The 20123-nt window shown below is 42.6% G+C and overlaps 6 protein-coding genes across 7 annotated transcripts; 4 read left to right on the forward strand and 2 right to left on the reverse strand.

The window, feature by feature from the left end:
• Positions 1–119: 119 nt before the first annotated feature.
• Positions 120–2858, reverse strand: LOC124341155. The gene is made up of 3 exons (XM_046794111.1): positions 1767–2858; positions 828–1031; positions 120–747 (listed from the first exon to the last, which is right to left on the reverse strand). Exons 1-3 carry the CDS (start codon positions 2549–2551, stop codon positions 546–548), a joined length of 1191 nt encoding a protein of 396 aa, XP_046650067.1. The 5' UTR covers positions 2552–2858; the 3' UTR covers positions 120–545.
• A 994-nt stretch (positions 2859–3852) lies between these two features.
• On the forward strand, positions 3853–5885 carry LOC124341192. Its single transcript, XM_046794188.1, has 2 exons — positions 3853–4969; positions 5084–5885. Exons 1-2 carry the CDS (start codon positions 4251–4253, stop codon positions 5403–5405), a joined length of 1041 nt encoding a protein of 346 aa, XP_046650144.1. The 5' UTR covers positions 3853–4250; the 3' UTR covers positions 5406–5885.
• A 261-nt stretch (positions 5886–6146) lies between these two features.
• LOC124341208 lies at positions 6147–7796 on the forward strand. The gene is made up of 4 exons (XM_046794212.1): positions 6147–6907; positions 6979–7036; positions 7132–7255; positions 7325–7796. Exons 1-4 carry the CDS (start codon positions 6222–6224, stop codon positions 7459–7461), a joined length of 1005 nt encoding a protein of 334 aa, XP_046650168.1. The 5' UTR covers positions 6147–6221; the 3' UTR covers positions 7462–7796.
• Positions 7797–8161: 365 nt separating this feature from the next.
• On the forward strand, positions 8162–9460 carry LOC124341207. Its single transcript, XM_046794211.1, has 4 exons — positions 8162–8915; positions 8984–9041; positions 9127–9250; positions 9319–9460. The coding sequence occupies exons 1-4, from the start codon at positions 8224–8226 to the stop codon at positions 9450–9452; spliced, it is 1008 nt and encodes a 335-aa protein (XP_046650167.1). The 5' UTR covers positions 8162–8223; the 3' UTR covers positions 9453–9460.
• A 2023-nt stretch (positions 9461–11483) lies between these two features.
• LOC124341313 (exosome complex component RRP46-like) lies at positions 11484–12619 on the reverse strand. The gene is made up of 5 exons (XM_046794369.1): positions 12388–12619; positions 12182–12295; positions 11999–12120; positions 11792–11932; positions 11484–11710 (listed from the first exon to the last, which is right to left on the reverse strand). The coding sequence occupies exons 1-5, from the start codon at positions 12473–12475 to the stop codon at positions 11519–11521; spliced, it is 657 nt and encodes a 218-aa protein (XP_046650325.1). The 5' UTR covers positions 12476–12619; the 3' UTR covers positions 11484–11518.
• A 228-nt stretch (positions 12620–12847) lies between these two features.
• On the forward strand, positions 12848–20109 carry LOC124340869 (serine/threonine-protein kinase D1-like). 2 transcript variants are annotated; one of them, XM_046793617.1, is made up of 16 exons: positions 12849–13676; positions 16478–16616; positions 16692–16823; positions 16917–17119; positions 17193–17505; positions 17576–17670; positions 17746–17804; positions 17874–17997; positions 18068–18188; positions 18251–18481; positions 18543–18665; positions 18724–18992; positions 19061–19244; positions 19308–19490; positions 19561–19646; positions 19732–20109. In XM_046793617.1, exons 1-16 carry the CDS (start codon positions 13545–13547, stop codon positions 19891–19893), a joined length of 2556 nt encoding a protein of 851 aa, XP_046649573.1. In that variant the 5' UTR covers positions 12849–13544; the 3' UTR covers positions 19894–20109. The 2 variants fall into 2 exon arrangements, with proteins under 2 accessions (XP_046649572.1, XP_046649573.1); XM_046793616.1 differs by having other exon boundaries at positions 12848–13676; positions 16478–16823.
• Positions 20110–20123: the final 14 nt, after the last annotated feature.

Consider the following 20123-nt stretch of genomic DNA (forward strand, 5'->3'; position numbering starts at 1 on the left):
CGCGTTCATTTAGTTTTTCGGGAGCAGCTTAAGTGCAGCATATGTTTGACGAAAAAATTACCATGTCGAGTCGATTTTTTTTTTTTTTATTTAACGAATTTCACAGTCTCTTTAAAAGCAAATGTTAGACCAAATGTATTCCAAGAACCCAGAAAAGATGTCACGCTCACGAATCTCAGTCTGTATACACACATTTCTTGGTCAGAGTGTAAGCCTGTGCTGCGCGCTACATTTCGTGTGGGCGAGAAATCATACGGCGGTGCTCGCGCATATTGTATTTCAAGTCATATTATAATTATCTTCAAGTATCGCCCATCTACCCGAAACGCTATCATTGGAATGTGTACGTGGTCAAAGGAAATGATAATTTCCCAGATAGAATAACACACATAAAAGAATAAGCAGCAGCACCATGCACGTATAGTATACACAAAAGATTATGATATGATGTTGCACATTGCTAGGGCAGCAAACACACACAGAATAATAATATGATGTGAGGGGAAAGAGTAATATAATATCGCAAATATCAGGAAATGGTGAATTCAATCTTCGGTGGGGTCGGATGGTCGCACTTGTTCGCCATCATCAAGGATCATCAAGTTGGTTTCCGATTCCAATAATACGTTATCGCCAATGGATGGTGAGGTCGTTGAGGCCGGCGACCTGTCGGGCATGACTAGACGGGCCAACTCTCCGAACATGTACGGATAGTGCCTGATATTTCTCTCGTTGAAATCGGAATACCTTTAAAGGGAATTTTAAAAAAACATTTGAGAATATTAAATGATTCGGACCAACGTAGTAGTGACGTAGCTATAACTTACTCTTTGAAATGAGGATCAAGGTAGGAGCGGTGGTTAATTAACAAATGGATCGTGTCCTGATTTTGTTGCCAGTCGGGCCAATCCATCGAGTCGTAGAGCTCCTGCATCAGCATGTGGACACCGAACCGCCACTTGACCCGATGGATCAGTTCCGGCTGCTTGTGCAGAATCTCCGTTGTAGGGCGTTCACCGGCGTTGTAGTACCTGTGTGTGGGCAGATTGTAATACATAACCAAAAAGGTAATATTTCCACTATGTGATGGACTATATCGAGCGTTGAACCTGTGTCCGTTTGTCTCTTGCTGGCCAGCAGCCAACATAAATTCGCCCATTTCTACTATCAAGGTTGTCACACACACAAAAAGGCGTCTCATAAAAACATTTACTCCGAAATACCGTGTACATACAACGAAGATACACTTTTTCCATTAAAAATGGATCCTGTCAAACGTGATGGAGAGCAAAGGCGCTGCCCCTGAAACTAATAAATGGACCCATCGGGAAATGGGCACGAGCAGCCCAGCAGCATGGAATCGGATTAGGCTTATATATATAGAAAGAGAGCAAGAAAGAGCAAGAAAATATTTGTTCAAGACATATAGAAGAAGATGGTGAGAGAGAGAGAGAGCGCGGGGTGAAAGGACGGACAATTTCCCACGGCTCAATCTCTTCTTGTACATAAAAAAGCGATGGGGGTATAGACGTGCCGAATTGGAATTCTTCGATAGACAACGCTCAACAATTTTCTCCCATCGCATTGATCGATGCCATGTAACAAAGGAAAAATTTTAATAAAAAAGAAAATAGAATTATAAGCCGGTTGACATCTAACAGCTGAAAGTTTTCTCTGAGATGCTTTTCGCAGTATTCATCCCACCAGTCTAATACCATCGGGATATGGCACATTAAAGTCTATACAACTGAGTCAAAAGGACTAACCACAAATCAGCGTGATATTGTCGATAAGTGTCCAGCCAGAGTGGTAGGAAGCGGGCGTTACGATGGGCGACAATGACCTGACTGCCGAGGAATTGACCCTCGTCCCAGCCCATGGCGATTTCGTATTTGCGGTACTTGTCGAGATTTTGAACGACGTAGACGTCGTTGTCCAAATAGATGCCGCCGTATTTCATCATGGTGCGGATGCGGGCAATGTCGGAGCCGTGAAAGAGCCGCCATCCGTCGCTCAGCGGCTGATTGAAAATTTCTGACGGCAAGTCGATCGGCTGCAGAACAATGCGGCCGTACAAATCCGGCTCGGCTCGGATCCGCTTCCAGTAGAGTCCCGTGAAATTGCTCTCGTCGACGTTGGTGTGCAGGTAGATGCGATCCGGCTTCTGCTGGATGTAAGCCGAGCGCAGGCAGACGTAATCGACGAACGTGAACGTCGTCTTGTTAAAGCGGATGTAGTGGATGAGATTAGGCACGATGAAACGCCCGTCGAAGCTCCGTCCGGTTTCATTATCGAATCCGCCAAAGTCCATCAGTGCCTCGGTTGCTGCGCTGCTGCTGGACTCGCTGATGGCTGCTGCCGGGCCGAATAAGCCGCCGCCGCCGCTGTTGGGCTGTTGATAGTCAAAACTGTTGGCCGGAATCGGCGGAGTGCCGTTCCATCTGTTGATGCCGCCACTGGTGATGTCGTAGATGGTCCAGTAGAAGCACAAACTCGGAAAGAGAAGTAGCGAAACGAGAGACAGGGTCACTAGTCTTTTATGACTCCGCATTTTTCCGCTCAACTCGATGCTGATGCCACTCGGAGTAATAATAAAGCTGCTGCTGCCGATTTCACGATCGAGTCTCCTTCTGCGCTCATTTCACGCGCCTAATAATATGGCCGGGCGAAATCAAATCAAGAAAATCAAAAAAAGGGGGGAGAGCATATGTGTCCACTTGAACTGTCTGGACTGATGGCCGAGCACATCTCCCCCCGCGTACGTACATATGCAGTTTGAATGTGTACAGTCTATCTGTAGCTGCTAGACAGCAGCAGCAAAGCACACACATAATAAACAAGAGAGAGAAAAAAGGCTGATGTACACATGCGCGTGCGAGCGCGCTATCACGCCAGCCATGCCCCTTATGCCCTCCCCTCCCGCGCGACTTCCTCAGATTCTATAAGAACCCAACTGACAACTTCAATGCTGGTGACGTTATACATACATATAAGAGTTGGGCTTCTGCTCGCTCAGACTATATAGCCTACACACTCTATGAAAATCGGCCATCGATTTCTTCTCTTTCTCCATCGAGGCTGTTGTGTACACAGCTGCTGCCACCCCTTATCGAAGTGGTACAGTATATATTGCACGCTCAGCCACAATAATTCTATTTTTTCTTATTTCCCCCTTTTTTTTCCTATTTATTTCACCTCACGCTCCACATGCTCCCCCCCCCCCCCGTTTCGGTGGGGTGCTGTATTAATCAATATAGATGTAGCGCACCAACGCCCTGTTGATTAATACTTAACGGTTGGTTAGCACGCTATCATCAAATTCGATCACGAACGCAATCATCCAAGTTTGCGGCCAACCGTTCCTCTTTTGTCTCCTTTTCACGCATTTAAATTCGGGAACTAGCAACTCCTATAAAATTTAGTTGGATGTTATAAATGTACTAGGACATTAAAATGTAACACCGCGGGTACAGGGCGGTGGCCGGGGAAATTGAACATTAATCTTGCGTCACATTGTCGGTACATTGAATCTATTCTGATGGGATACGGCGATAAATACAATGAAAGTTTCAAACGGAATGGATCCCCATTTATTTACTGCTGGAGGTCAGTTAGCTGTGGGCGGAAATTGATATATGTGTCTTATTAATTACGTGGCGGAATCACACGTCGGGTTCGGCAACCTAAAAGACAGAAACTTTTTAATTGTGCGCAATAACTTGATCGCAGTTTCCTCGACGCTTTTGTTGTGAATAATTTAGCCAAGACCTTGATCTTCACGAATGCTTGTCACGTTTCATTATAGGTTAAAAGCTTTTCCACCGTTGCGCAACGCTTGCTTCAATATTAACAGGATGGACAGTGGTTTTCTCGTAAACGATTTTAATTATTAATTATTAATTATTAACTAAAATGATGATGGTGGTGTCATCGGTGGTCCGTTTGTTCCCTTCCAGGCGCTGTTGTTGCCCGTCACAACTAGATGGCCGTCGCTGCATTGCCGGCCCTAATATCATGGTGTAACCAACGGCCATGAAAATTCCGAGTTAATGACGAATAATTGGCAGGTCTTTGATCGTCATTTCCCCCGGGAAGAAATGCCGACCAACTTGGTCCGAAGGTCGGACTCTTTGATGAGCAGCCAGTAGTCTTATTTCACTCGCTTTGCTATCAACATATCTACGATTTCACCAGTGATTCCTCTCGAGTCTAATTTAATATAAGGAGCTGCTTCCGTTCCGGCTAGGGACATGCATTTTTCCAAAGGATTTTTAGGTCTCTCACTGGCGACTTTGTTTGTGATCCTGTGCGGCATCAGCTACTTGGCAAAGTTGTCCAAATTTGGTCACCACGTAGTACTACCACGAATTGGCAAGTCCAATTCTTTATTGGAAGCCTTCCCAACTACTTTGTTCGTTTCCAATCAAAGTGATTCGATCCATTTTGAAAAATTCGATAACGAAACCGGCGCCAATCACTTGATCGTGCCCAATATCGTCCACTACGTCCGGCTGAATAAGAGAAGCTGGTCGTTTGTGGAGTACATTTGTTTGCGATCCGCCTACGTCAATCAACGGCCCGACTTTATCTTTATTCACACCAATGTCCTGGAGGGCTTCAAGGGCAAATACTGGCGATGGATGCAAGAGGATCCGGATCTGAAATCGCGTTTGGTAGTGGTGCCCGTCCGTTTGCCGGCCGAGATCTTTGGCCAAAAGTTGAAACCAGTGTGGCGAGTGCATCACGGCTCCGACTTGATTCGAATACGGACCCTAATGAAATACGGAGGCATTTTCCTGGATAATGACGTCTACGTAGTCCACAATCTGGACAAGTACCGTCAATTCGAAATGACTTTAGGCTGGCCCAGGAACGAATCTCTAGGCACAATGGTTCTGTGCGCTAACAAGAATGCTCGATTCCTTCCGCTCTGGCTGGACAACTACCGAGACTACAAAGCCGATCAATGGTAGGAGATTTGTACTATATAGTAGTAGCAGTAGGTCCTATAGTGCCATGTCATGTATGAAGCTGATTACCATTAACCTACGTCTGATACATACACATCTACTGTACTGTGTAGGTATTATAATGCTGGAGATAATCCCACGGCAGAGATATTAATGAAGCACCCGGAACTCGTCCATCGGGAGGAAAGTCGACTCGGAGTCAAATTTTTAGTCCGTGAAATGTACCAGGAGAGAGAAGACGATTTTCCTTGGCGACAGAAACTCGACGCTGTTCATCTGCTGATCAACCACCGCAGTTATCTTGACATGTTCTTTAAAGATTATCGGTATTTCAACGAGCGAAATATTGTGCACTATCCGTTTAATTTCGGAGAAATGGCCAGAGTTGTTTTAAATCACCAACAACCTGGCAACTATACAGTATCATCTCTATGATAAAAGCATATTTTCCCTTTTCTCTTTCTCACGATGATCAGCATTTTAAGTTATTGTAAATTACTCAGCTTGATTCGGAGAGGTTATATTTGATTTTGTCACCGGAATAGTTTTATCGGATTCGTTAAAGTTACTCAGCAAAGTGTGGAAGTGGCCACTACATTGTATTCAACTTGACAATAATCTAAAATGATATTTCTGTAGAACAACAGCTGGCGACGTTCGCAAGTGTGCCAGAATCTGTATAATGACCCAGACGGACGTTTGTTGAGTACACGCAGTTGGCCGCAGTAAACATATTGTGTATTCCCCAGAGACACAATAGATTGCCTTATTAATTGAGTTGTCACTTGTAGCCTCTCTCGTTCGACCCCAGAAAAGTTTATTATCTCTCCGCGTTCGTGCTTTAATTGTCATCAATCCGTATCATGTAGATCAATTCTGTAATGAATAAAACCCCCAAAATGAAATAGAAAGCAATGATTTTGCAACAAATAATCAATTTGGTTTAAATTACCACATTCTCACCTTATTGAATCACATAAAAAATAAAAATCGGATATAACGAAATGAGTAGCAATTATTGGGGAAAGGACTATTGAAAAATTGTTTGTTTAGATTGAGCTTATGTCAATCGCAAAAAAAAGCTGCTATACTAGTTTTCTATTTAACATTACAACATTATCGCGTGATAATCGTGTTTCACCTGGCCAGGTGTAAGTGACAGTTGTGTACCGAACCGGATACACATCTCTCAAACTTATAACAAGTCGCTGCCAATTGTCGTAGTTCAGTCGAGCTTCTCTAACGCGGAGGATGTTGTTACTCATCCGGAGCTCCTCACTTCGGAACTTGCTCCGCACATCCGCAAAGTTTTTATTCTTCGCACTGATTCTCACAATGACGGCCACCTTGTTACAAGGCACTTACAGGGAATTGCAAGAAGAATATCAGGTGGACGAGGACTGGGTTTTGTCACACATCACCAACGAGACCGGAGCCGACCACTTTATCGTCCCCAACATCATCCACCTGATTCGGTTCAACAAGACGGAATTCTCTTTCACCGACTACATCTGCACCCAGGCTGCCTTCCGCAATCACCGGCCAGACTATTTCTACGTTCACACGGACGCGCCGGAAGGCCGGTTCAGCGGAAAGTATTGGGAATTAATTGAAAAGGATCTCGAACTGAGATCGCACATTCGCATTTTACCGCTGGAACCTCCGTCGGAGATTTTCGGCCAACAGCTCAATCCGCAATGGAGAAACTATCATGGTGGAGACGTTGCTCGCATCCGCACCATGATGAAGTACGGCGGCATTTATTTAGATAATGATGTCTACGTTATCCAAAATTTGGATAAGTATCGCAAGTTTGAAATTGCCATCAATTGGGATGAGGGTCAGTTCCTTGGTAGTCAGGTGATTATTGCTAATAGGAAAGCACGTTTTCTCTCTTTATGGCTCGACTCTTATCGGGAATATCACCCAGAATTATGGTAAATTAGAATTTTTTAAATGTTAATATTGAAACTCGTTTACATTGAACATTGAAATATTTGTTTAATAGGTATTACAATGCGGGAGAGCGGCCAACCAAAGAAATTTTATACCAGCATCCGGAATTGGTAAAAATAACTGATAAATTATTATCTCGACAAATCTGTGTGGTAAACAAATACTTTTGTTTTTTCAACTTGTTATGTTGGATCCTGCTGTATAGGTTCATCGAGTCAAAGTTCAATTCGGTGCTGACGTTGATTTATCCTTTTATCTCTACACCCAACAAGATTTTGATTGGCGTTCGCTGGATACCATTCATCTCATGATCAATCATCGTGGTTACCGTGCGTCCTAATTTATATCCTGTTCCGTTATTACTTGTCTCTCATTTACACCTTCAATTTTCTTGACAGTGGATCCTTATTACAATGAAACACCTACTTTTGACGAAAAGATAGTCAAAACGTATCCGTATCCGTTTGGAGACATGGCTCGAGAAATGGTGATGGCATCCGGAATGGAAAATTTTATCAATCAAAAGATTGTTTGAGTAATATCTATTATGCCTTTGAAAAGATATTAGCTTTATTGCAATCAAGATTAATTAATGAAAAATGTAGAAAATTTGATAAATATTACTACAGACATATCGCAGTGTAGATATTATTTGTATCCATTTCACTAACACATATTTGAATTTTCAAGCGATAGTACAGAATCTATTAAGGACACCCTTTTTTCTAATGAGAAAGCCTCGCATATTTCAAACATGGATGAATCAGCGCATTTATATAATACTGGAATGTGTCTAAGCAAATACAGTTGTCGGCCAATTGCGAAAGAGCTAGATCCATTGACGCAATTCATTTGATTGCCACAGACAAATAAGGAACAAATTAAGAACAAATTAACCGCACCAAAATGGCCCTGTCTCTTGTCATTGACCCCCAAAATAAATCAACTTCAATGTATCAACACTGAAATATTAATAGCAATATTAGCCAAAATTTAAAACAATAGATAAATTGCAGAGTAAAAAATTGTCTTAACATTTTTTACTGAATGGAGCGACACAATAAATTAAAATCACAATACTTCCCAACTATGCGAAACAATTCTTTTGACAAATATACCGTATGCAAGCGGCTCGCATTGGGCTCGCATATGACACTTCGTCTGCGGCCACCTGTGACAGGTGTGTGATAGACCCCCCGGAGAGAGAAAAAAAAAACTAAATAAATTACATTTCTCCCACCAAGCAGAGAATTTTGTGCTAGATTGAGTTTAGTTATAGGTTTTTATAACGTTGACAATGTCGCTGCTGCTCATCCGGAGCGCTTCGTTGCGATATGTGCTTCGTTCATCCGCCGTTCTTTTACTTGTAGGTCTCATTCTAATGATGACGACTACCTTCCTGGAATCATTATTCCATTTCACACTTGAAAAGCAACGTTTCAGCAAGCCCGAGTCGTCATTTTTGAATTTTAACAACGAAACTGGTTCCGAGCACTTCATCGTTCCGAACATCATCCACTTGATCCGGTTCAGCAAACCGGAATTCTCTTTTATCGATTACATTTGCATTCAGGCGGCTTTTCGCAACCACCGACCCGAGCATTTCTACATTCACACAGACGCAGCAGACCAAACATTCAGAGGCAAGTACTGGGAATTAATTGAAAACGATCTCGAGCTAAGATCGCACATCCGCATCCTGCCACTGCAGCCGCCGTCTGAGATCTTTGGCCAACAGATTGAACCCGATTTGAGAGTTTATCACGGTGGCGACATTGCCCGCATTAAAACTCTAATGAAATACGGCGGAATTTATTTAGATAACGACGTCTACGTCATCAAAAATCTCGATAAGTATCGCAAATTTGAATTGGCCATCAATTGGGACGAAGGACAGTTTCTCGGGACTCAGGTGATCGTCGCTAATCGACAATCTCGTTTTCTGCCCTTGTGGCTCGATTCCTATCACGAATATCATCCGGAATTGTGGTATTAGTTATTTTATTCAATCAATTCACGCGGCCTATTCAAAAGATTTTCCGATTGCGTGATCACAGGTATTACAATGCAGGGGAGCGACCGACAACGGAAATTTTGTTTCATCACCCGGAATTGGTAAATAGAACCCGCAAAAAATGAAACGTGAAATCGTGAATGTTGAATAAATCACGCATCCATTTGAAACACATCGTTGATTTAGATTCATCGAGTGAAAGTGCAATTCGGAGCTGATCTTGTTCTTTCTTTAAATCTTTATACCGAAAAAGATTTTGATTGGCGTTCGCTGGATACCATTCATCTCATGATCAATCATCGCAGTTATCGTGCGTCCTACATTTCACTCAGTTATTTGTTTTTTCTTTTATACTCAACTGTTTCATTTTTGTTTCAGTGGATCCTAATTACAATCAAACACCTTCCTTTGATGAAAAAATAGTTCAAACGTATCCTTATCCATTTGGAGAGATGGCCCGAGAAATGGTCTTGGCTTCTGCAATGGAAACTTTAATTGACCGAAAGATTTAATACACATTTAAAAATGAAGTTGGTATTCGCTTAATAATATTATACGTTTTTATCGTGCGATTCGTGGAAGAAGTAAAACTATCTGTTGTCTGTTTTTAAATAAAGGCATCCATTTTATTTTCTTACGGACCATCTGAAATGAGCAACGAGTTGGCACCTTTTTTGACGCATATAGATTACGTGTCTGTTTATACGGTTTGGAACCCGAACCAGCAGCAGAGCTGTGTTATACGCATGTTGTTAACCGAATGTTTTCCAGCAACAGCAGCCTGCGGACAAGCTATGTTTGATTATACGCACTTTGTATTTTCAACCTACTTGCTGTACACTATATGTAAAGTTCGTCGCTCTCTCGCTGAATGCATAATTGTATTTATATACTAGAAATTCACCTATACAATGGCCTTTTAATTTCTCTGTTGATTTCTCTTGGGGCAGCTCGCCATCTCCGGTGGGCATTCTCTCATGTTTGACTGAGATAAATCATATCATTATCAATGGCTTTCACGACGAAGCTTTCCTCTTCATTCATCTCGTTCAAGACTTTCTTCGCATTTTCACCCGCTGGCCTTGGCCAGCATCAATTCAAATAAAGTCGTACCGTCTGCTGAACTATCCGCGGCCGTCCCCGGAATCAAATATTCATCCGGAATATATAACCTAGCAACGTCAATTTCTTCTTCTTCCATGATCCCGTTTTCTTTTCTTTTTTTGCAGCTATTCGTCATTGACTCACAAGAAAAATGCAATCAAAATTCCGCCCCTTTCTCTATTGATATGCCATGCCACGAATTTGTTATTACACTTTTTCGTACACACAAGAAAGTCCGATTGATTGATTCCAACAAATTCTTTGGACATATATAATATAAGACGACCCAGTTTTTATTTGAGTTCCTTATTCCTGTATATATACACGACGAATAAATCGATCTGACCAACCTCGTTGAGATGCATGGGGGGGAAAAAAATTTATTTCAGAATTTGACAAAGGAATCGATAAAAAAGTAAAAGGGACAATACGTCCTTGAAATGTCCCGCTAGTTTTTCTGTAGAGCCGGCAGTATATAGTGACCATCGAACTATCAACGTGAAAGTTAATAAAAGCTCCCTAACCCTTAAGACGCGATCGACTCAGAATAAAATTCGTGCTGGGTTCCCCCCCACTTCTGAATCGTGCTGGATCGATCAAAGTGGCACGGGCATCACATTATAATATACATCTGCGTGCACACAAAGCACAGGGCCACGCAATGAATGTAGGACAATACAAGAATTTTAAATTGTTTTAAAGGACAAATAACGAAGTAGTGACACTTTCTAAATTATTTGAGTCATTTTGACAATCAACTATTTCTAATCTCTTCAAATAAGTGTCCTGAGTAATTTAGATTCTTATTTTGTCTAAATGGACACCGAACACAAGATAACGTTTACTTCAAAGCCATAATCATGACAATTACTATTGCTACTGAAATGGAACAAATCGGAAAATAACTCGAAACTGGAATCAGGGGATACATGACTTAAATTTAGAATTGCTTTATTTGTGTTTGACTTTGACTTGACAGCCTAATTGGCTAAACTTTCTAATTGAGAAAAAACATTTCAAGGCCTATTACCGAAAAGGCTGAAATCGCACTCGATATCCAGACCACCTTGAAATAAATTTTCAGAATAACCATAAAAGAAATTCCTTTAAGTTACATTTTCCGACCGAATAAATCCTAAAAATGGTAAACCTACCATATGTCATTCTAAGAAGAGTTCGTTTAAAAGTTAAGTTTTTTTCTGATTTCACAATACCTGTTTCTAAATAAACTGTGTCAAAATTGTACCGCATTGCATTGGAACCAAGCTCCGGGCAGGAAACCTTCTAGATATAGTTTTGGTGTACGTGATTACTCGAGTATTGCTAGATGCGCATGACATATTAGGATGGATTGGTTTTCCGATGAAATTGAACGATATACTGGAAATAAGCAAGTCGTCCTATACTCATACCAATTATACTCTGTTTTCTGTCGCATATACAAAACTTTAAAAAGGTGTATTTTTTGAAAGTTTTACAGAAGTTCGTTGGAAAACTTTCGTAGTACTGCTTGCCGGTAGAAATCAAAGATGACGTGACTGGCTTTCTGACACAGCTCCATGGCTTTTTGAAAACGTTGATAGGGAACTTGGCCTTCACAATGGCTCAGAATTAAGTTGTATTTTTGACTGTCAAAAGCAAAGGTAAACATTGCTTTATAACCTTCCTGTAATGGAGAAAAAAGTAAGTTAGACACAACAATGAAAAAAGGGGAACAAATTTAGTTAATTCTTGGTGGAAATCATACTTTGACTGTGCTGATGCATGGATCTAGGACAATTCTATCCTTCTTGTCTACCAAACAAGTCACTGCAGCTACAAGACACTGCAGGGGTAAACCCGAGTCAAGAAGTGCAAGGCACACAGCATTGATGGAGGCTGCTAGCAACTAGTTAATGGAAAATGTGAGCAACTAATTCTTGATCAAATTGATTTGTTCTAGTTTTAGGCTTACAGTTCCACCATCTTGCATTTCTTGAACTGTTATGCAGACAGCTGTTCGAGGGTGCAGGTTTGTCAGAATAATGTGATTACAAGTGGTCTTGATGAGTTTCTCCTTTCCTCGCTCAGCAACACCTAAATAAAAATGCATTCAATATTACAGAAATAATAATACACAGGCTAAGTTATTAATAACCTGGCATTCCTGTTTTTGGCTTGTAGTTTAGTTCAATGTACATTCTATCGGACAGTTCCTTTTGAATTTTAGCCTCCAAAGGTCCATACACTGAAGCCATTACCACAGTATTTCCTGAAATGACAAGTCAATAAAATATAATTTACCGACTTGGACAAAATAACAAAGCGAAAACAGCGTGGAAAAAGTTACAAATCTAAATTTACCTTGAGAAAACATCACCGAGCCATCTGCACGTGACAGTACGCTTTGTTCGCACTTTAATGCACGAATGCTATTCTCTTCAGTCTCCATGGCGAATAATAATATTGCAAGCAATTCTTTGTGATTGAAATAGTATTCAATAATTCAGATTAAGAACGCAGCCCTGTTTCTGCATAAGCAACGTGATCGTAAAAAATACATGGGGTTGACGGGTCGGCAACAGCAGTCTGCAGATGTCTCTAAGTTACCATGGCAACCATTTACTTAATCACAAAAAATATAACTTTTAACTCTATGAATTTAAAACAACTATTATATTTGTGATAAAGAAGACCTGAAAAATTCAAACTTTTCCAATGTAGCAGTAGAATATGTATTTTTCATGGATTTCGTTCGTTCAGTCACGAGAGAATGGCAACGCTGTTTTTGGCCAGAAAATTGTGAGCAAGCCAAAGACGGATCTCCGAGTAGCGACAGTATTTATTAGCTCGGCAGACTACCAAGTTATCGTGACTTGAGCTGCACGGTCAGTAACACACATACACACACACACGTACGTGAGTCTGTTTCAGCATTTCTCGAGAGAACGTAAAGTGTGCTAGTGTGTGTGTGTGTGTGTGTGTGTGTGTGATGTTTATACGTGAATGTTTGTGTGTGCCATCATGATTGGAAAACCTGCGTATTAATTGAATATAGTTTGGGCATTTCCATTAGCCAGTACCTCTTATTCGCACCAACTTTTTTCATCACCAACGTGTTATCACGCGTTGTGCTGCTCCCATCTGTGTTGGTTTTAAAACAGTCGTGTGCTCAGTTTTGTCGTGCAATCAAGTGGAGGTAAAAACCCAACCTTTTTTCTTTGAAGAAGAAAGAAAAGGAAAAATCTAAGTGGTGCCAGGGCGGGAGAACGACGAAAGAAAAGGTGATCTCAGCCCGAGGCTATGTGACATTCCAATCAACCTGTTGGTTGCTGGAACCCGTTTTTTTTTTTACTCCATTGCTCCCACCTGATTGCACACACACACACACCAACCACACAGACTATTCCAACGAAAAAGGGCCAGTTTTGTGTGTGTGCGAATTCCACTGCCATCCAAAAGTCAAACTTCGCCATAATTGTGATTGTGTTTTTCATAAAATTTTGGATCCAAGCTCCATCATGGATGATGGTAATGGTCAGGTGACCTTTATGTTCCAAGTTGGACTGGTACGAGACTTTATCTCCACGGATGCCTCCCAGTTAACGCTGAAAACGCTCAAAGATTTGGCCTGCAACTTTATTAATCAACGGGTAAGTGTTTTTGAACATTACACGCCGATCCAATTACCTCCACGTTCATGCATCACTGTACACCTGACAACGCCTTTATTGTAGTAACCAGAGAGCTTTTTTGTTTTGATTATATTACGTCATCACTGTCGTTGCTTAAGTGTGTTTGCCGTGTATTTTTTTGCCTTTTAAGTTGCTAAGCTGTTGTATTCGGAATTTTTCGCCATATTTTCCCATCCACTTCCACTGGAAACTGTTGACACAATCCTGCTTTAAATGATCAATAAGGTTGGATGATTAGAAATAATCTCTTTTCAAGAGGGGCCAATCGATTTCTTCAGCAGCCACGTTGCGATATTGGATTTAGGATGATTGAGATGGAAGGAAAAATGTCTTGTGCATTGACATGTCAAATATTTGATGAAACTCGTTCCTTTTCAAGCTTTTAGCTGTTGCTGACGTTTTCTGTGTTACTATCCAGGATTTTGGCGAATGAATCCTAGTCCCATCAGTTTGTTCACGCAATTCGCCCTTTTTGCCCTCTCCAGATTCATTTCCTTTTTCCGGCGGATCTTTCTACGAATAGAAAAAAGGAAAAAACCTTCTGGGCTTCTTTTCTTGATTGGGTCAACAACAATGGGAATTAGAACCCCGTCACAAGGACCGACGATGTTGTAGCTGATGTTCGTTGCCCCTAATTCTTTATTTTTCCATCCTCGTGATTCGTCTGTAAGACTCACTCACACACATAGAATGTTGACCTTGGGGGAAATGACTCGTCCGCTGGGGAGTCTAGTAGGAGGAGCCTAAGAAGAAGAATCACGCATTTCCAAAACGGATATGCACGAGCTTTGCCCTCCCCATTCTTGAGCATCTCAACACTGTCGGGATCATGCTTTCACGCTTTATAAAACCCTGGCGTTTGGATCTGAGCCGAAACTATTATTGTTCGATTTTCTCTGCCTCTTTTTTTATGGAGTGTGAGAGGACTGTTTTTTATTTTTATTTTTGGGAACTTTCCCAGAATTCCCTTCTCGTCCATCTCAGCTGAATGTGACGAGACGATTTGATTAATGAGTTAGTTGCCTTCGGCGACGTCTGCAAACTACAACTCCCTCAGACTTCCTCCCGCACACTCAGTCCCGTTAACTCTTTTGTTATTCTATTCGTGTTTCTGTAGTGCTGCCATCTGCTCCGTTGCGGAATTCGTCACAACTCTGCAAATCGACTCGAGCACATCCCCCTTTCACTCCCGATATATATAGAGGAAGGAAATGGAATTGTAATAAAAAAAACAGACAAGAGCCAGAAAAGGGGGTGGGGATTGTAATCGTAAAAGAAAAATACGTGCAAGTCAATCTCGGTGGTCTCTTTTGATTGTAGTATTTTCCCAACTGTATACTATTTTCTCCAATGGTGGAAGCAGAAATAGTGGTTTGTTTCTTTTTTCAAATCGAAAATGAACGAATGTTCTTTTCCAAACCCCAAAACACGAGACTTCCGTTTCCTTTACCACGTCGAGTCGTGATTTTGACCCATTTTGAGGTTCTGTGTATTTTTCTCTCTCGGTGGGAGGGGTGTGTGGCTTAATGTGGATTCAATCCCTGGATCGCGGCCAGTGAGCAGTCGGAGCAAACAACAGCAGGCGAAATGAGGCCTTGCGCTCATTTCGTATGCTTCAAGTTTTCGGGATTTCTAAGACTGACGGGATAAAATAGAAAACAACAAACTTAGCGTTCACCACCAATGCGTGATCAATCAATCGGTCGGGAAAAAGGAGGGGGACGGTCGAGCACACTATAAATGTGTTTTTCCCTTTTTATTTTCTTCTTCTTCTTTGTGCGTCTCTTTCGACTCGCTAACCAACTTGGCCGCCAGCTGCAGCAGCGCGATCGATACCAAACTCTCCTCCCGACTTCTGCAACTTGTGTGTCCCTTAGCCGCTCAAAGCCTTGTTATTTGCTCTCTCCCTCCCGTCTCTCTGCCCACTTTTGTCATCGGGACTTAATAGTAGTGGTCGTGGGAGAAAATTTCGTGACCCGGTAATTCGGTTGTCTTCTTCAATTTTTGGGTCGGTTTTTTCGCTGTCGGCTAACAATTTGGCCAGCAGCGATTGTCGGCCATTCACATTATCCCTGATCGTTGTATTCATTGACTGGGCTTTTGTCGGAATACTAAAATATATCCCCAGTCAAAAGATATAAAACAGGGATCCCTTTTCTTTCTTTCCTCAGAGAGTTACTTTTAAAAAGCTATCATCTCTAGCTCTAGCACTCAGTATTCTGGCGGCGGCAGCAGTAGTGTTGATGCGATTTTGGGTGGTGGTGGTGGAGGATACCCCCCCCCCCCCCCCCCACTGCCACTGCCACCCCCGAAGGATGTTTCAATGCGGTGGTTGTTGATGCGGGAGTAAGCCCAACCCAACTGAACAGCCGTCGGCCCTTTTGCACGGCGCCAAGAGCGTGTTTTGACTTGCGGAAGCGTTTCTACACACTTTCAAGTGGCATCTTCTTGGATTTTTCTGATCTGAAGCGCAATGCGGAATAGAGGTCATAAAGAATGGAGAAAAGAAATGTGTCGGGATTGATATTTTCTACCCGCTGTTGTATGCAACATCCCCTTAAATACCGGGATCTAGCGATCCTTTCATCCAGCCAAGACAAAGTACGAAGTTTTCCTTACTCAACATCTAAGCTCTTGTAAACGCATTGTCATATGATCAGCTCCCTTCAAGCTCTCTGCAGATGCACAGATCTATTGTCTAGATTTTACCATGTCTTATTTATTTTTGAAAATCCTTTTTCATCCTTTCTTTCTTTTAGTTCTTGGATCATGGCATACCACGACTCAACGAGTGCGTCAACCTCTTTCGTCACGACAATACCAAACCCAACATTTTGCAGCTCATCAACTCTGCCTCGGAGATCACCGACGATACACTCGTCGAGATTGTCCTTTCGGGTAAATTGGAAATGTCTCATGCACGACCGTTTTTATTTTTATGTATTCACTCTCTTTTAATCATTTCATATGCAGCCAACATTCCCCAAGATGGCGTGCAAATCCGTCCGCACCAACTGAACGTGCACTCGTACAAGTCGCCTGCCTTTTGCGACTTTTGCGGCGAGATGCTCTTCGGCCTTGTCCGCCAAGGATTGAAATGCGAATGTAAATCACACTCTGAGCCGAAAGATAAAAAGTCGCCGACAAAAATGTTGTTTCTTTTAACGATTTTTCTCCTCTTTTGATTGGTTTTCCCAGTTTGCGGCTTGAGCTTCCATAAAAGATGCGTCTACAAAATCCCAAACAACTGTTCGTACACTCGGAGCCGGCGGTCGTCATCGTCGTTGACGCCGTCGCTATTGACGCCGTCACTTTTGCCGCCACCATCCAATGTTCTGCCTCGCAGCCCGTCCGACTCCATGTCCTGCAGTGATGAATCCATTACAGTTAGCGTCATGCGCGTAATATAATGAGATCAACCGTAACTCTCTCTCTCAACGTTCTTCATCTCGAATTCTTCTTCCTTTTGTACAGAGCGTGAGCAACAGCCCGTCGAGCGGCAGCACCAGTCCGAGTATTCAAAAACATGGCCGGCCTTCCATTAGCGCCGGACGTCCTTTTTGGATCGAGAAGGAAATGGCGGGTCGCATCAAGATCCCGCACACATTTGTCGTCCACTCGTACACGAAGCCGACCGTGTGCCACTTTTGTCGTAAGCTCCTGAAAGGACTCTTTAAGCAAGGTCTCCAATGCCGCGATTGTCGCTTCAACGTCCATCGCAAATGCAAGGACAACATTCCCAACACGTGCACGGGCGAAGCCCCCAAGGAGCCAGGAGTGGAGACAGGTATATAGATCTTCGCAGCAGCTGCTACTTGAGACAGACACTTGAAGCGTTGCCACTTTTTCTCTTCTAGACACGGAAGGAACGGACGAGCAATTGGCTCCTATGGCGGACGGAGTGGACGAAGACAGCGATGACGACATCTCCATTACACACAGTCACAACATGGTAGGACATGATGTTGCACATTAGGACCGTTTTAAAAAAGAGCGTTTGTACTGAGAATTGCCTTTCTTTTTTTAGCCCGATGATTGTATCCCCGAAGTGGCTGATGACATCACGATCAAAATTCGACCCAGCAGGTAACTTGACCGTAATGAGTTCCGAGGAAAAGAAGTCGTGAAACTTAATCTCGTTTTCTCCTTTTCAAGTCCTACAATGAGCAGCAACATCCCGCTAATGCGCATTGTTCAATCGGTGAAGCACACCAAAAGGAGGGGCTCCAACGTTCTCAAGGAGGGCTGGATGATTCATTACACCAACAAGGATCCTTCCGTAATAAACTTACTAGTAAATGACAACAAACGTATTGGGCAAGTAATTGGAATCTATGTTGCCTTTATAGAGACGGAGACATTTCTGGCGGCTGGACACCAAGTCCATTACTTTGTACCAAAACGAAACGGGCAAACATTTTTATAAGGAGCTGCCATTATCAGAAATATTGGCCGTCGAGACCGCCAAAGGTGAGATTAGTCGGATGGAGATGCCCTGATTAGCTTTTAATAATTTCCTTTTTATATCTCAGATCGCATGCATTGTTTCGAGTTGAGGACGGCCAATGTGGACTATTACATCGGCGAGGATCCCCATTTCGGACAGAAAGAGAATGGCAACGGAGCCTCTGCACTTCCGCAGGCACTTGAAACCGGCCTTGGGGTTCATTTGGCCAAATCATGGGAAACGGCCATCCGTCAGGCTTTATTACCCTTGACAAATAACTCGCAAGGAGCTACTGCGTCACCGTCTCCCCTGACAAGTAAATCAAACGTTCAATCTAATTTTAGAACTACACTTGTAAGCTAGAGATTTGTTGACAGAACCAGCTGCAGGGGATAGTAATAGTGACAGAGAACAAGAAATCGGTTCGGATATCGGACAAGTGTATCAAATCTTTCCCGATGAAGTGCTAGGATCTGGCCAGTTTGGTGTCGTCTACGGAGGTGAGTGATCGATTTTATTCGCCTAGTCCGCTGTTTACATTTTGTTTGGACCCTATAGGAGCACATCGCAAGACAAACAGACCGGTGGCCATCAAAGTTATTGACAAAATGCGCTTTCCAACTAAACAAGCGGATCAGCTCAAGAACGAGGTCTGCATCCTGCAGAATTTGTCGCACCCGGGCGTGGTCAATTTGGAGCGCATGTTTGAAACCCCCGAGCGTATTTTTGTCGTCATGGAGAAACTTAAAGGCGACATGTTGGAGATGATTCTCTCGAGTGAAAAGGGAAGGCTGTCTGAGCGCATCACAAAGTTCCTCGTTACCCAGGTATACTTGTACCGCTTTTGATTTCTCTTTTAACGATCCGAGTCAAATACGTGACCTTTCCCGTGCAGATTCTCGTTGCGCTGAAGCACTTGCACAGCAAGAACATTGTTCACTGCGACCTGAAACCGGAGAATGTTCTCCTTTCAACCAATGCCGAATTCCCGCAGGTTAAACTGTGTGACTTTGGTTTCGCTCGTATTATTGGAGAAAAATCTTTCCGACGATCTGTGGTTGGAACGCCCGCTTATCTTGGTATGTATCCCGTTTTGATTTCCCCGCTGAAATTTAATATGCTAATTGGGCGTGCTTTTTCAGCTCCAGAGGTGTTGCGCAACAAGGGCTACAATCGATCGCTGGACATGTGGAGTGTTGGCGTTATTGTCTACGTAAGTCTAAGTGGCACATTCCCTTTCAACGAAGACGAAGACATCAACGACCAAATCCAAAATGCAGCCTTCATGTACCCGCCTAGTCCTTGGAAGGAAATCTCTTCTGACGGTAACTATCGCATCTTACATTGAAACAAAGTTTTATTTTGATTGTTAATATATTTTTTTTTTTAATGCAGCCATCGACTTGATAGCCAATGTGCTGCAAGTGAAACAGCGAAAGCGCTACACTGTTGACAAGTCGCTCAACCACATTTGGTTGCAGGTCGGTTTGAATTCCGTCTTTGTTCGGTTCTTTCCCCGCGGATATATATTTGATCTTTTAATTTCTCTTTATTTATTCACAACAGGATTATCAAACGTGGTGTGACTTACGTGAACTCGAGCGCCAAATCGGCATCCGCTACGCCACCCATGAATCAGATGACGCCCGCTGGGAGGCTTATAGAAGAGAGCATGTTTTGGATAACGGCGAAAATTTTAACGCTGCCTACGGTAGACTTCGGCTTTAGAGTAAATGGCCAACGAAAAGAAAAGAAACATAACGGGATAGACAATAATAGCATGAAGAGAAGGTAGGGAGGGGGGAGTAGGTAGGGCGGTGTCTCTCTTTTTCTGTGGTTGTTTTAATTACAACGGTGGCCTTTTCCGTCGCGCTTATTCGCTGTTACGCCCAATTCTTTTGCTCTCCTCCCCACGTTTAAGAGAAAAGAGAAAACAAAACAAAACAAAACAAAAAAAG

This window comes from Daphnia pulicaria, chromosome 5 (genome assembly GCF_021234035.1).
Source record: "Daphnia pulicaria isolate SC F1-1A chromosome 5, SC_F0-13Bv2, whole genome shotgun sequence".
NCBI classification, from domain to species: Eukaryota; Metazoa; Arthropoda; class Branchiopoda; order Diplostraca; family Daphniidae; genus Daphnia; species Daphnia pulicaria.

Bases quoted from the DNA above. Each gene is read 5' to 3' on its own strand.
- LOC124340869 (XM_046793616.1), top strand. From the start codon at position 13,545: ATGGATGATGGTAATGGTCAGGTGACCTTTATGTTCCAAGTTGGACTG. The intron at 18,189-18,250 runs GTGAGATTAGTC...TTTATATCTCAG, and splicing joins GGCCGTCGAGACCGCCAAAG to ATCGCATGCATTGTTTCGAG. The intron at 18,482-18,542 runs GTAAATCAAACG...ATTTGTTGACAG, and splicing joins GTCACCGTCTCCCCTGACAA to AACCAGCTGCAGGGGATAGT.
- LOC124341208 (XM_046794212.1), top strand. From the start codon at position 6,222: ATGTTGTTACTCATCCGGAGCTCCTCACTTCGGAACTTGCTCCGCACA. The intron at 7,037-7,131 runs GTAAAAATAACT...CCTGCTGTATAG, and splicing joins TATACCAGCATCCGGAATTG to GTTCATCGAGTCAAAGTTCA. The intron at 7,256-7,324 runs GTGCGTCCTAAT...TTTTCTTGACAG, and splicing joins GATCAATCATCGTGGTTACC to TGGATCCTTATTACAATGAA.
- LOC124341207 (XM_046794211.1), top strand. From the start codon at position 8,224: ATGTCGCTGCTGCTCATCCGGAGCGCTTCGTTGCGATATGTGCTTCGT. The intron at 8,916-8,983 runs GTATTAGTTATT...GCGTGATCACAG, and splicing joins GAATATCATCCGGAATTGTG to GTATTACAATGCAGGGGAGC. The intron at 9,042-9,126 runs GTAAATAGAACC...TCGTTGATTTAG, and splicing joins TGTTTCATCACCCGGAATTG to ATTCATCGAGTGAAAGTGCA.
- LOC124341313 (XM_046794369.1), bottom strand. From the start codon at position 12,475: ATGGAGACTGAAGAGAATAGCATTCGTGCATTAAAGTGCGAACAAAGC. The intron at 12,296-12,387 runs GTAAATTTAGAT...TTGTCATTTCAG, and splicing joins CTCGGTGATGTTTTCTCAAG to GAAATACTGTGGTAATGGCT. The intron at 11,711-11,791 runs GTATGATTTCCA...TCTCCATTACAG, and splicing joins CATGCATCAGCACAGTCAAA to GAAGGTTATAAAGCAATGTT.
- LOC124341155 (XM_046794111.1), bottom strand. From the start codon at position 2,551: ATGCGGAGTCATAAAAGACTAGTGACCCTGTCTCTCGTTTCGCTACTT. The intron at 1,032-1,766 runs GTTAGTCCTTTT...GCCCACACACAG, and splicing joins CAATATCACGCTGATTTGTG to GTACTACAACGCCGGTGAAC. The intron at 748-827 runs GTAAGTTATAGC...TTCCCTTTAAAG, and splicing joins CTTGATCCTCATTTCAAAGA to GTATTCCGATTTCAACGAGA.
- LOC124341192 (XM_046794188.1), top strand. From the start codon at position 4,251: ATGCATTTTTCCAAAGGATTTTTAGGTCTCTCACTGGCGACTTTGTTT. The intron at 4,970-5,083 runs GTAGGAGATTTG...TGTACTGTGTAG, and splicing joins GACTACAAAGCCGATCAATG to GTATTATAATGCTGGAGATA.